The sequence below is a fragment of the Monodelphis domestica genome, chromosome 7 (genome assembly GCF_027887165.1).
Source record: "Monodelphis domestica isolate mMonDom1 chromosome 7, mMonDom1.pri, whole genome shotgun sequence".
NCBI classification, from domain to species: domain Eukaryota; kingdom Metazoa; phylum Chordata; class Mammalia; order Didelphimorphia; family Didelphidae; genus Monodelphis; species Monodelphis domestica.
The window spans coordinates 67,415,823-67,429,034 of NC_077233.1; the positions used below are offsets into that span (position 1 = coordinate 67,415,823).

At 33.2% G+C, this 13,212-nt stretch overlaps 1 protein-coding gene across 6 annotated transcripts in view; it reads right to left on the minus strand.

The window, feature by feature from the left end:
* Positions 1 to 13,212, minus strand: part of FAM120A (family with sequence similarity 120A) — a 178,981-nt gene that overhangs the window by 136,125 nt on the left and 29,644 nt on the right. For 4 of the 6 annotated variants that reach the window (XM_056804801.1, XM_056804800.1, XM_056804795.1 and 1 more), the window contains exons 3-4: positions 10,073 to 10,155; positions 8,479 to 8,589 (exon numbers count right to left, since the gene is read on the minus strand). In XM_056804801.1, the coding sequence (XP_056660779.1) occupies positions 8,479 to 8,589; positions 10,073 to 10,155 (194 nt within the window). The remainder of the gene's footprint in view (positions 1 to 8,478; positions 8,590 to 10,072; positions 10,156 to 13,212) is intronic. The other 2 variants (XM_056804799.1, XM_056804797.1) reach the window with 1 other exon arrangement.

The following is a 13,212-nucleotide window of genomic DNA, read 5'->3' on the forward strand; positions in this document are numbered from 1 at the left end:
TCCTACTATGAGCCACCCTGCTTCAGACATATAGCAATGAACAAAGACAGTAAAGACAAACTTTTTTGTGTTATCAAAGAACTAGAAACAAAATAAATACTCATGAATTCTGTAATAGCTAAATAAATATGGTGCATAAGTATAATAGATTGTTATACCCTGAAGAAACAACAAATAGGAAAAATTCAGATGGATGCAAAGATATATAAATTGATACAGTGAAATAAGCAGAATCAGGAAAATACATGCAGTTATAAAGTAAATTAAAAGAATGAAAATTAAATTGAATGATATGTAATTTTAATGACTAAGTTTGGCCTCAGATAAGAAAATATACACAACCCCATCACCCTTTGCAGAGGCAGGAGAATAAGAATGTGACATTGTATATATGGTTGATATGATAGATTTACTCCAACTTTTTTCTCCTCACTATTTTACTCTTTGTAATGGAGACGGCTTGGTGAGAAACAGAAGAGGAGGAATGTATAGGGAAATAAAGACAATGCAAAGAATATTAATGAAAACATAATTTTAAGCTTGAGATCATTTTTTTAAAAAATGTGTAATGGGTAATATTTTATTTTAGGGCAGTGAGAGGGTAGAGTGGATAGAGCACAAAGCCTGGGATCAGGAAGATCTGAATTCAAATCCAGCCTCAGAAACTTACTAGTTGTATGGCCCTGGGCAAGTTACTTAACCCTATTTGCCTCAGTTCCTCATCTGTATAATGATTTGGAGATGGAAACCACTTCAGGATCGTTGCCAGGAAAAATCCTTAAATGGGGTTAAAAAGAGTTGGATATGATTGAAACAACGGAACCAGTGCAAGTTATATATATTTTTTAAGTTTTCCCCTTATTTAATTCCTTGGCAAATCTGCTTGACTCTAATCTTGTCTCTTGTGAAGTACAGGGAAGACATTTTGTCAAAAGTCACCCCAGCGTCTCCAAGGAGCTTATTCACATTCCCTTAAGATGATGAAGCAGGATATAAATGTACTCTTTTTTTTTTTATTATGAAAACCTTTAAATTAAGAGGACAATTTATTATATTCATTTGTGTGGCCTCTGCTTTCCCTCATTAGATTGTAGATTGAAAATAGTATGTTATTTCTATATCTCTCTCCACATTGTATGCTGCCTGATTTGAATGAAAATTTTCTTAATCTTTTCTTTAGGTTAAACTTTTTAATCTGGAATGTACCTACTGTATATATGGGTATGGAACTTAATGTCTCTCTTAAAAACTCTGCGCCCAAAACTGACTAGAATAACCCAGAAATAATTTGGCCATTGGGACTTGACAGTAGATACTAAATGCCTATAAATGCAATCTTATATAAGGCATATTACTTGTAACCAACTTTAAAGTAGTATTTTTAACATCAACTCATGTTATCAGGCTTATCCTGCCTATATTTGGTGCATTTAATTTTTAGAAAAACAGAAGACTTTAATTTTAATCCTATTAAATTTTGTAATATTACTGGGGCCAATATGATTTACTTTATTAACTACTTCCTAAACTTAAAAATTTCTTCTCAGAGCCTATTTGTGAATAATAAATCCACAAGTCCTGACCTTACTGGACCTGAACTGGGTTTTGACTGAGGCAAAGTAGGGAACTTTTAGTGAGGAATCTCCTCTACCAACAGACATTTTTGTTGTCATTTCTATTTTTTGAGAGTTGCGGAGAGGGGGTTGGGGGAGACTCTAAGCAACTTGCCCAAGGGTTACACAGTCAGCATGTATCAGAGGAAGGCTATGAAACCAGGTCTTCCTAACTCCAAGGACAGGTTTCTGTTCACTACAACTGCTTACCTCCTTTCCTCTATGGTGATTCAAATTTGGGGATGGGAAAAAGACATACAGTATATAGGCTAAATGAACCTTGGCCTCTCATCAAGGACAAATAAAAGTTTAATGTTAGCACAGAGAAAATAACATTGATTTTGCTTATTCTACTATCAGTAAGCTTCGTATGGCAGAGAGACAACAGAAGAAATCCTGTGCCTTTTTAAAATATTAAGAAAAACACTCTATCCATAACTCAGTCATTAAACCTCAAATTACTGAGTTAGAGCCTGAGGGATGATAACACAATTGCTGTTCATCTTTCTTCACTTAATTTTTTTTAGCCCTTGCCTCCATCCTAGAAGTTTTAAAACATAAAGCTACATCATAAATAGGACAGATCACACAGAATATGAACAGGAAGCAATTCTCCCCTAATACGACTAGTTCTCTCCCTTCTCTGGCCTCTTTCCTAGCTACCTGGCAAGACTACTATGTTCTAACTCACTAAGAAGGAATTCTGTTTGGCAGACTTTCATAATTTCATGGGGGAAGCAAAATTGAAAGGGGTCTCCTATATCAACATGAAAGATGACCTCCTGCCAGGATTTTTTTCCCTCTACTTTCCTGAGGAGTAATGATTTGGGGCTTTTGGTCTTCAAGATAAAGCAGGAAAGCAACCGTCTGTGTCATCACACATCTTGCTAAGAAGCCAAGAAATACACCCCAACTTAGATACTGACATTCACTCTTGGCTTTGGGGAAAAAAACCAAGACAGATACTTTCTTAACTAACAGGAGTTTAGGCCAAGTACGCAGGCTAAGAAGATTCTGCTAAATCTCTTTTCTGAATATATCCTTTTTATTTCACACACAGTAATAGAGAATGAATTCATACATTTTGGGATTGTAAGGTTTGAGGCACAAAACCAAAAACAGCAATATAAATAAGTTCTTTAGTCATACTTCAAACATACAAAATAGGAAAATAAGAACACATTCAATTCAAACATATCTTCCAGGGTCTCAGAAGTATAAAAAAAGAAACTTAAGGCAAATTAACTCACCTGATAGATGTTAGCTTCTACCAAAGACAAAAGTTTTTCCAGAGTAGAAAAGATACTTAAATTGTCTCTCAGCTAATTTTCTCCACAGCTAAAGAAGCCACCATAATTTGAAAAGTGTCCATTAGTCACCCACTAAGAGTTTTACAAAAGGGACCCCTTAGAGGGGAAGAAAGGGGCTAACCAGTATGGGAATCCTTTTCTGGGTCAAACACCACATCTGATATAGTAATGATGCAGTTTTTTGTTTTGTTTTTTAGAAAAGCATTATTATGACATTTAATTGAAAACAATGGGTTCCCCCAAAATATATGAAATGAGAATGAGACCTTAACCAGACCAATAATACACTTTTCCCTAACTGTGGTCTGAGAGATTAAAAACTGATGATGCTGTCAAGATAAGATGAACCAAAAGAAAGATAATAAAATGAATGGGAGAACAGTAACAGAGAAAAAACTAAAAGAAATATTCTAACCGGAAATTATAAAGAGATTAGATATGAATGGATGTTTTCTGAGGGGAGGAAGAAGGGGTAACTACCTGAAATGTATTAAGGGCAGACTAGAAACATGGAATACTATAAAAGGATGATTCATGTTGCATATTTCAAAAGGAAAAAACAGCACAAAATTTAAAAGGAAATAAGCAAAATGTATTAAGTTGCTAAAGGAAACCCCAAGAAGAAAATTTCAGGAACCAGTGAGACAAAAGCAATGAAGACTAGAAGATATGAGTAATACAACTTGAATATGCAAAATGAAATTTGTATTCCAAAAAAACATGTCAAGTTGTTAGAGCAAAAAGTAATTTAAAAAGATATAGAAGGGGACAGATAGGTAACTCTGTGGATTAAGTTGATCTGAGACAGGATTCCTGAGTTCAAATCTGATCAGACACTTCCTTGCTGTATGACCCTGGGCAAGACACTTAACCCCTGTTGCCTATCCCTTACCACTCTTCTACCTTGGAATCAATATAGTTATTGGCTTTAAGATGAAAAATTAAAGTTTTTTTAAAAGATATAGAATTTATCCCTCTGAAATAGATCTATATAAACAGTACTAGTTTCATATCACCAAAATACAAATTTAAATAAGATTAAAAAAAACCCAAAACTTAAGGATTCTGAATATACTAAATTAAATAAAAAATGAATGGATAATGAAATGAAATAAATAAAATGAAATGGAATTCTCAATTTTCAAGCCAGGTAAATGCATAGTAAAATATGAGAAAGGAATTCCTGATGTTGTTAAACACTGAAATCTGGCACCTACATAAAGTACTCAAAAAAGAAATATAAAGAATTAATCTAGGAGAGAACAAAGAATTTGAAACCATGAAAACAAATAACTATTGTTCAGCTGTTCCAATTCCGTAACTCCCATGAGAATTTTTATTTAAGGTGTCCCCTAAAGACTAATAATAAACACATATAACTGAAATATTCAGCATCCTCAACCATCAAGATTGCTAGGAAGCTGAAGCAAGCAACAATCCCCCTAATTTAAGTAGTCATGAAAATAAGGTAGAATTAAGAGCCTGGAGATTAAAGTGGATATAATGGTTTTAGCTGGACAAGGAAGGGATCTCTAGGAGTAGACCAAAGAGCTAAGTAACATACATAGATACTTAAATTCAAAAACAAGAAAAGAAAGAATGGAGAGCAAGAAATTAAAAAAATATAGTAGAGGTTGAATGTAAGGAGAAAGAGTTATACAACATAGAAAATAACAAGTTGATAGGAAATAGGCTGAGTCATAGCACAGAAAAAAGATGACCAAGAAGTATAACTGCCAACTAGAAGAGCACAACTAAACTTATCAGATTTCAATTTTGGGGAAATAGCCTTATATACCAATAACCCCAGAGACCAATTTATATGCCACACTAAAAGAACATCAACTAGATTGAAACAGTAAACTAGAAGTATACAGGGAGCATTTTGGGGAAAATGTTCAATTTTGTTTTATGTCTTTCTCATCTAGAAAAAAAGTACCATGATGGACATTTACAATGAAAATCCTAGGTTGTTATTAAAGACTAAATGATACAAACTCCATCAAAAGAAAAAACTTAATTTAAAGTTTTACGGCTGAAAGTATCATATTTCAAGAATATCTCATTCCTATCCACAATGTATAAAAGTATGTTATGTTCTCTAACTATAAGACAGTGAAATAATATTTCTAAATTAAGTATATAACCAAAGAGCTTGATGCAACAGAAGCATGTTAACAATTAATAAAATTTTAAATTTTACTTTGAAATAAATGTAAGGAAAGGACATAAGTGTATTTCAGATATTTCTTAAATTTCCTGTTTTTACACTGCTTCCATTCAGCAGATATAACATTAGAACCAAAGGCTTTAAATGCCATTGTTATTAAGAATTTCACTTGGTTATCCTTAACATTTGTATTAAGATGTTTTCACTGGAGGGAAGAGGGTCCAGTTGAAGGGAAGAGGGGTGCCATGTAAAAATATTCCTAGAGTATGCTTCAAATATGTACCAAACTACTTCATCAATCTTAACAATTAGTGATTTGATTAATACAAGCACAGTGTAGATATTTCAACCCTCTGCTTCATCTTCAAAAAGAATTTTCCAATTCCTATTTCTTTAGAGATGTTTTTAGTGAACTTCTTAATTATCAAATTTCCTTAAAACACCTCCGCTATCTTCATGTCCCTCAAACTGCAGGGCTGAAATGAAATAAAAATGTTTGCAAGGATATGACTAGGCCTGAGAGCAATAAAAGGGTTTTATTTCAAGGTTCCTACAGTATATAAGTATGTGTAACAGTCTCAAAAATTTTATTTAGTCATTTTAGTCATGTCTGACATCATAACTCCATTTTGGGGTTGTGGGGTTTTTCCTGGCAAAGATACTGGAGTGATTTGCCATTTCCTTCCCCAACTCATTTTACAGATGAGGAACTGAGGCAAATAGAGTTAAGTGACTTGCCCAATGTCACACAGCTAGTAAGTATGTGAGACTGGATTTAAACTCATGAAAATAAGTCTTCCAGACTTCAGGAATCCTCTATCTACTGTGCAATCTAGCTGCCCCGGTCTTAAAATAATGTATTTATTTAATCTAAGTATTACTTGAATACTAAATAATTTTCATTCACTCCTTTCCATATTATAGGCTTCCTTTCATGGATATTTCATTACATGCTATGACAGTCAAGTGAAGAAAATATTCAACTTTTATTTCTTCTATTCTAATATGCAATTACTTAATATGCCTAACTTTCAAGGGTATTTTATTTTAGAATTCCCATGTTTTAAGGTCTACTGGGTCTGTACCTTTTAGAGACTGGCTGCACCCCCATGCTTGAAATGTTCTCTTTACAACCTCTGCCCCTTTAAACTTCCAAGACTCAACTCAAACTCTACCTTTTAGAAAATGACTTTTCTGGTCCTCTACTACACCTTCCCCATTCTCAAAATCAACCTTCCAGCATTGGTGTCTTTTCTCTGAGATAACCTTCCATTTATTCTGAATTTATCTTGTATATATCTAGTTATTTGCAAGTTATCTCCTCTATTACATATTATAATATTAATTCCCTGATGGCCAAAACTGGGTGTTGGCCTTTCTATGCATTTGCAGTACTTAGCACAATATCTGGCACATAGTGAGCATTTAATAAATATTTAACTGTCTAAATTCGTTTGATTTATAGTTTTTCATTAAAGCCTAAAATTGCCAGATATGTCATTCTTCCAATATATTGATTATAAGGCAACATGTACGACAAAAAATTTCTATTCATATATTTCAAAAAGATAATATAAGAAACAAATCTTTGAAATAAACCTTTAGAGACTGTGAAGGAAACAACTCCACAAAAAATAAAATTTTATCACTACTACAAAAAAGAATTATGCTCATAGAAAAATCATGTCTTCATACTAAGCAAAACTATAAGGATGGAAATATTATTCAAGGGTAGGGACAATATTCATTCTAATATAAGGCTTTAAAAAATTATTTATAAACACATGCATTCTTTTTTAACTCCAAAGGAAAGGTATTTTCAAGTTCTAGAATTCCACTTTGTAAATAATATTTCCTAACCTAATTTTGCTCCTAAAATATGCTATATGTCCAGTTACTATTAAGAAATACAAAAATGATGTTACTGACCCAGAATTAATAGAATAAACTATTTTCCTCATAGGAGTGGGTGAGTTTTTGCTCGGATATCTCTTTACTTGCAACATGAAATAATAGTTCTAGGGATTCTGTCCTGGTCCCTTTAAAGACAAACCAGGCGAGCCTATGTAAAACAGATACTGTTTCCTATAACACATAACCAATCATAGAATCTCATTATTAGAAGAAGTCTGAGAAATGGTTCATCTAGTCCATCCCACTCCTTAAAAAAAATAAAAATTCCCTTTCAATACACCTAACATGGGAGTTTATCTAGTCTTTGCGCAAAAAAACTCCACTGAAGGGAAACCAACAACAGCTGAGGAAAATCATTTAATTTCTAGATCACTCCCTTTGTTTGGGAGCTATTTTATTGTTTTTTAACATCAAATTTTCCTTCTTGGCAGCTTCACCCAATATTTTAATTCTGCCCTTGAGGGTCAAACAAAATAAATATAATCTCTCTTTCCACTTAGCAGTAGTACTTCAAATACTAAAAAATTGTATAGTGTTCCTTTCTAAGTCTTTTCTCTAAATTAACTTTCCCCAGTTCTTTCAAACTGCTTCATACGGCATGATTTCAAGGCCTCATGTTCTACAATTTATCAATATCCTTCCTAAAATGTGGCACTTAGAATAAACATTATTCTAGTGGTCTGGGCAGAGCCAAACTCAATTGGATTATCACCTCCATTTGTTCTGGACACATGCTTTTGTTAATGATGCCTAAAATGGAAATTAGAAATTTGGATGCCTAAAATCATTGGTTCCTATTGAGCATGCAGTCTATTAAAAAACTGATTTTTTCCAGTTGGTATTTGATTTTTTTAAACTCAATTAAGACTTTATATTCGTCATCTTATTAACTTAATCTGAAATCCTAGGCTATTTTTTAAAAATCTTGATTCTGTCATTCAATATGCTTGCTAGCTATCTTGGCTTTGTGTCATCTAAATTTAATCAGTGTGCCATCTGTACCTTGACCCAAGCCACTGATAAAAATTTTAAAAGAGGGTCAAACACAGATTCTGGGGGTTGCACTGAAGAATTCCTTCCAAGGTGACATCAAACTATTAATAATCTTTGGGTTTAGCCATTTAATCACATTCAAATCTACCTAATTACACTATCATCAAGCTTTTATCTCTTTATCTTTTTCCACAAGAACAACATGGGAGACTTTGAAAATGCTGCAATAAAATCCAAGTAAGCAATATCTTAGCAATCCCCTTTTCTGCACATCTAGTAACAATGTCAAAAAAGAAAATGGAAACAAGGTTAGTCTGCAAGACCTGTTCTTGATAAAGCAAGCCATGATGGCTCTTGGTGATCATCTCTTCCTTTTTGATATGTCCCCTCACAGTCCCTTTAACAATTCTACAATTTTGCCAGGAAACAAAGTAGAGCTCACTGGCCTATAGTTACAGGCTTCATCCTCCTGCATTACCTCTCTTGTTCTCCATGGACTTTCAAACATCACTGACAGTGGCTTAGCAATCACATCCACCAGATCTTTCAGTACCCTGGGATATAGTTCATCTGGGCCTGGCGAACTACACTAAGGCATGATAGAGAAAGAATGTATGAGGGTTTTAACCACCATGGGACAATATGGACAGAAAGAAGCAAAGAAATCTTAGAATACTGACAGGCATTCATTTTTATTCTCAATATATACAAAGTAAATAGGCAGTAAAAATATAAAAAAGTCCAATTTGAAACTTAACATCAACTAAATTCAATTATACATTAAAGTCCTTCTACATATTATGAGAATTTAGCTTTTAAAAGCCAGAAAGTACTTTATATATCATCATTCTTATTTTAGTTGAGCAACCTGAGGTCCAGAAGTTAAGGAGACCTGTAGAAATGATTGATAAGTTGGTGGCAAGGTCAAAATTAGAATCCAGGTCTCCTGACTCATCCAGTGCTCTATCAAACCAGTCTGACTTTCAATGACAGTTGAGATCATGATATTTTAGCCAAAAGAACCATATATGTGCCCACAAACAGTAAATTGTTAATTCAGAGAAAGAGTAAAGTGACCTATGGATTGCATCAAAACTATTTGTTGTGACTAATTACAATTATTTTCATATGAAGAATATACAAATTCTTACATTATTGTATAGAAAGGTTTTAAACCTGTGGTCCTGTAAACTTGTTTATGTTTTTAAAAATATTTTGACAACTATATTTCAATATAATTTGTTTCCTTTGTAATCCTGGATGTTTCATGCACATAAAACCATTTTTCCAAGAAGGGGTCCATAGCTTCACCAGATTGACTATGCTTGGGGTCTCTGACACAAAAAAGTAAAGAACTCCTTATTCTAAATCAACACCATGTACTTTTAAAAGAACTATTCTCAACCTTGAGAATCTAAAATAATAAATAACATTCTTTGATCATTTCTTGTTGTTGCATGTGAAAATAAAAAAGGGAAAGGAAGAAGAATGGTAGGATAGTTAAGAAGATTATTTTGAGTGAAAAGTTAAAACAATGTAAATAGACCACACTCATTCTGATGAAGCTTAAGTCACCCCATATCATTAATAATATTAAGACCTCAGATTTTAGAGAACTAGACCTGTATAAGGAGTGTATGAATTTCCTTATTCTATGTGTAAAGATATTGATTTAAAACTGGTAAGTTACTGATAAATAGAACCTAAAATAAAAAAGGAGTTTTGTGTCTGATTTTTTAACATGAGAAATTAATCAAATCCTATTTAAAAAGTAATACCAATAATACAGATTTTAGGAATGTAAAAGACACATTTTAAAACCAAAATATAAATTGAGAAGAATAAAACTGATAAATGGGCAGAGATGACATTAGTAAGAAGCATAAATAAACTCAAAAGGGCAAAACAGGCTTTTTTGTTTTGAGTGTTCAAAAAGAAATGTCATGTTATCCCTGATAAACATAGTAATGTTAACATGTCTATTTCACAAGTTTTGAACCAGCTACAACATTAAGTAATATAAATGTAAACAATTTTTACTCTAACTTCTGGAAATGAAATCAAGTTTGTACCTTAAGTGAGGCTAGTGGATGTTCTGGACCAAGTAAACTCCAATGAAAGGAAGCCAAATCTTCATCAGGTAGAATGTGATTACCTAGAATAGATAACATGAATAACTTAAAGATAATTAATATTAAAATTGATAAATGAAGGAATTTTTTAAATTGCTACATTTCTTAAACAATCACAGTTCCTTATTTTCTCAAAAAGACTGCCTAACATATTTAACTTGTGATCATTTGCCATTAAGCCAAATAAAAAACTACTTAATATAACACTCAAACTAAGCAATTATGACAATGACTCAGTCTTTTCATATAAAGAAAAATGTAGGCAATTAAAAACTACAATTCCCCCCCAAAAAAATTGTATATAAAAGCAAAATAGATTTTAAATAATAATTATTTTCCTTTGATTAGCCTTAAAGAACAAACAAACATCCAAATTGTTTTTTTATTGCATCATTAGGACACTGCCAGTCTAAGTTGTTGGTCAGGTAATACCAGAAAGGTGAATTTATTCTAAGAATCATCTTATATTTTCATTTGTTCACAAGACAGCAATCAACTTTTCTTGAATTTAGTAGCATACAAGGAAACTTAAAAGTAGCCTCTAAAATTAAGGGGTTTTTTCTTAGTTTAGACTCAATGACAATTACTACCCACTACAAAAGGGACAAAGATCACCACATCATTCTAAGACAAGCGAGGGGTCAAAAAAAAAAAAAACACCACTCTACCAAAAACAAACAAAAAAAAACAAAAAAACAACAACTAACAAACACAATCAAGTTTTTTTTTTTCCTATTACAAATCCTGAGTCATGGAGTCCAGTAATATTCTATAACTTAGAAACATTATTTTGAGAATCTTTCATTTATATGAAGTCTGGGTAGTAATTATTAAATTTTTTGGCATGTTAGTTATTACCACACCATCTAAAGAATATACCCGGACAGCCAGGTAGCTCAGTGAATTGAGAGCCAGGCCTAAAGACAGGAGGTCCTAGGTTCAAATTTGACCTCAGACACTTCCCAGCTGTGTGACCCTGGGCAAGTCACTTGACTACCATAGCCTAGCCCTTACCAATCTTCTGCCTTGGAACCAAAACACAGTATTGATTCCAAGATGAAAGGTATGGGTTTTAAAAAAAATAAAAATAAAAATAAAAAATACATCACATCTTATAAATCACAATCTCTGTAAAACTTATTTTTATATAATTTAATCTTTTCTATTTTGAGGGGTGAATCATTAGCTATTTAAACTAATCAACTGATGATATAGAATAACAACAATGATAACTAGTATAGATATAGCACTTACTATGTGTAAGGTTTTGCTAAACAATTTTTACAAATGTCTTATTTGATCCTCACAACAACCCTGGCAGGTTGGTGTTATTACCTCATTTCATAGTTAAGGAAACTGAGGCAGTCAAATGGTTATGTGATTTGTCAAAGGTCACATCACTAGTAAATGTCTGAGTTTGGATTTGAATTCAATTCTTCCAGACTTCAGGCCCAGCACTCTAACCATTGGACCACTTACTTGTCTCAGAGAAGGGAGATTTTCATTTTAAATTTATCTCTATTACACCTACCCAAAGCATATAGATACAAAATTCAGGAGAATAGTTTGTTTAACCCAGCGGTTCTCAACTTCTCAATTTGTAGCAATGAGAATACATAATGCATATCAGGTATTTACATTCCGAATCATAACTGTAGCAAAATTACAGTTCTGAAGTAGGCACCAAAATAATTTTTTGGTTTGGGGTCACTGCAACATGAGGAACTGTATTGCGGGGCCACAGCATTAAAAAGGTTGAGAACCACTGGTTTAACCAAAAGAGACTATTCCTCAAGAGCAAGAACATCTAAACGGTCTTGGGCTTCCATTACTGAAAGAATACACAAATCTTGACCAGGAAACACCCACAAAATACCAGTTAACAGTTTTCAAAAAATATGGTTTGAAGAAAATATTTAATCTGTCTTAGCTGTCATTTTTGAGAAACACCCATTCCAATTAAACATAAACATACTTTAGGGCAAGCATACAATAGTCAATTTGTTCTCTCCTCATCTCCAACCATCTCTCTACCCTCAAATTCTAATACTTTCTGCACTGAGGTGCCTTTCCTGGGGACCCTTTTCTCCCCCTTCATTCTTTCCTCTAAAATTACATTTACATGTTCTGTCTCGTATGTACAATAGTTACCTGTATGTTCTCTCTCTCTCCTTGGAATTTAAGCTCCTAGACAGAAGGGACCACCAAGTTTTTGCTTTTCTTTACACCCCTAACATGCTAGGCAAATATTAAGTTCTTAATATATGCTTATAGACTGAATGATTGAATGAGTTTCTGTGTGTTTTTCTCTCAGAAATCTCCTATCAAATGAAAAGTCACAAGACACAGTGGTTAGAGTACTGGATTTAGAATAAGGAAGATATAGGAGTAGATCTCACATCTTGCATACTCACTAACTGTGTCATCACTGGGAAGTCACTCACATATCCATGTCAGCTTCAATATACTTTCTTTTTTTTTTAATGGTTGCCTGTTGTCTTAAAATCAATACTAGTAGTAGTTCCAAGGCAGAATAGCAATAAGTTCTAGGCAATGGAGGTTAAGTGATTTGCCCAGGGTCACACAACTAGAAAGTATCTGAGGCTAGATTTGAATCTAGGACTTCCCATCTCAAAGCTTGGCTTCCAGTTCACTAAAATATCTAGCTGCCCCCTTCCAATATACATTCTGAAACTCTAATTTAAAAATAGGTAAGATCTGCAATCAGTAGAAGTGGTTCCCAGTGAGGAAATTGGAGGTCCTTGACATAGCCAAGATTTTTAAAGTATTACACCCAATCAAAAAGTTTCCCAAAATAGATGATTTGTTTGGTCTAACTATTATCAATATTTTATACAATAGAAGAGGTGAGAAGATTGAATAGGAGTTGTCTAGTTGAGGATTTACCTAAGATTTTCACAAATTACAAGCAAACTACAAAAAGATCCAAGAGGCTTCAGGATAAAAACATCCGTCCCTTTCCCACCCTCGAGTTCTCTTATCCACATTCAAATCCAAATTTGTCTATCTTTTCCACTGAGCTCTCTGGAATTGCCATTGCTTATGTAACAAATCTCTTC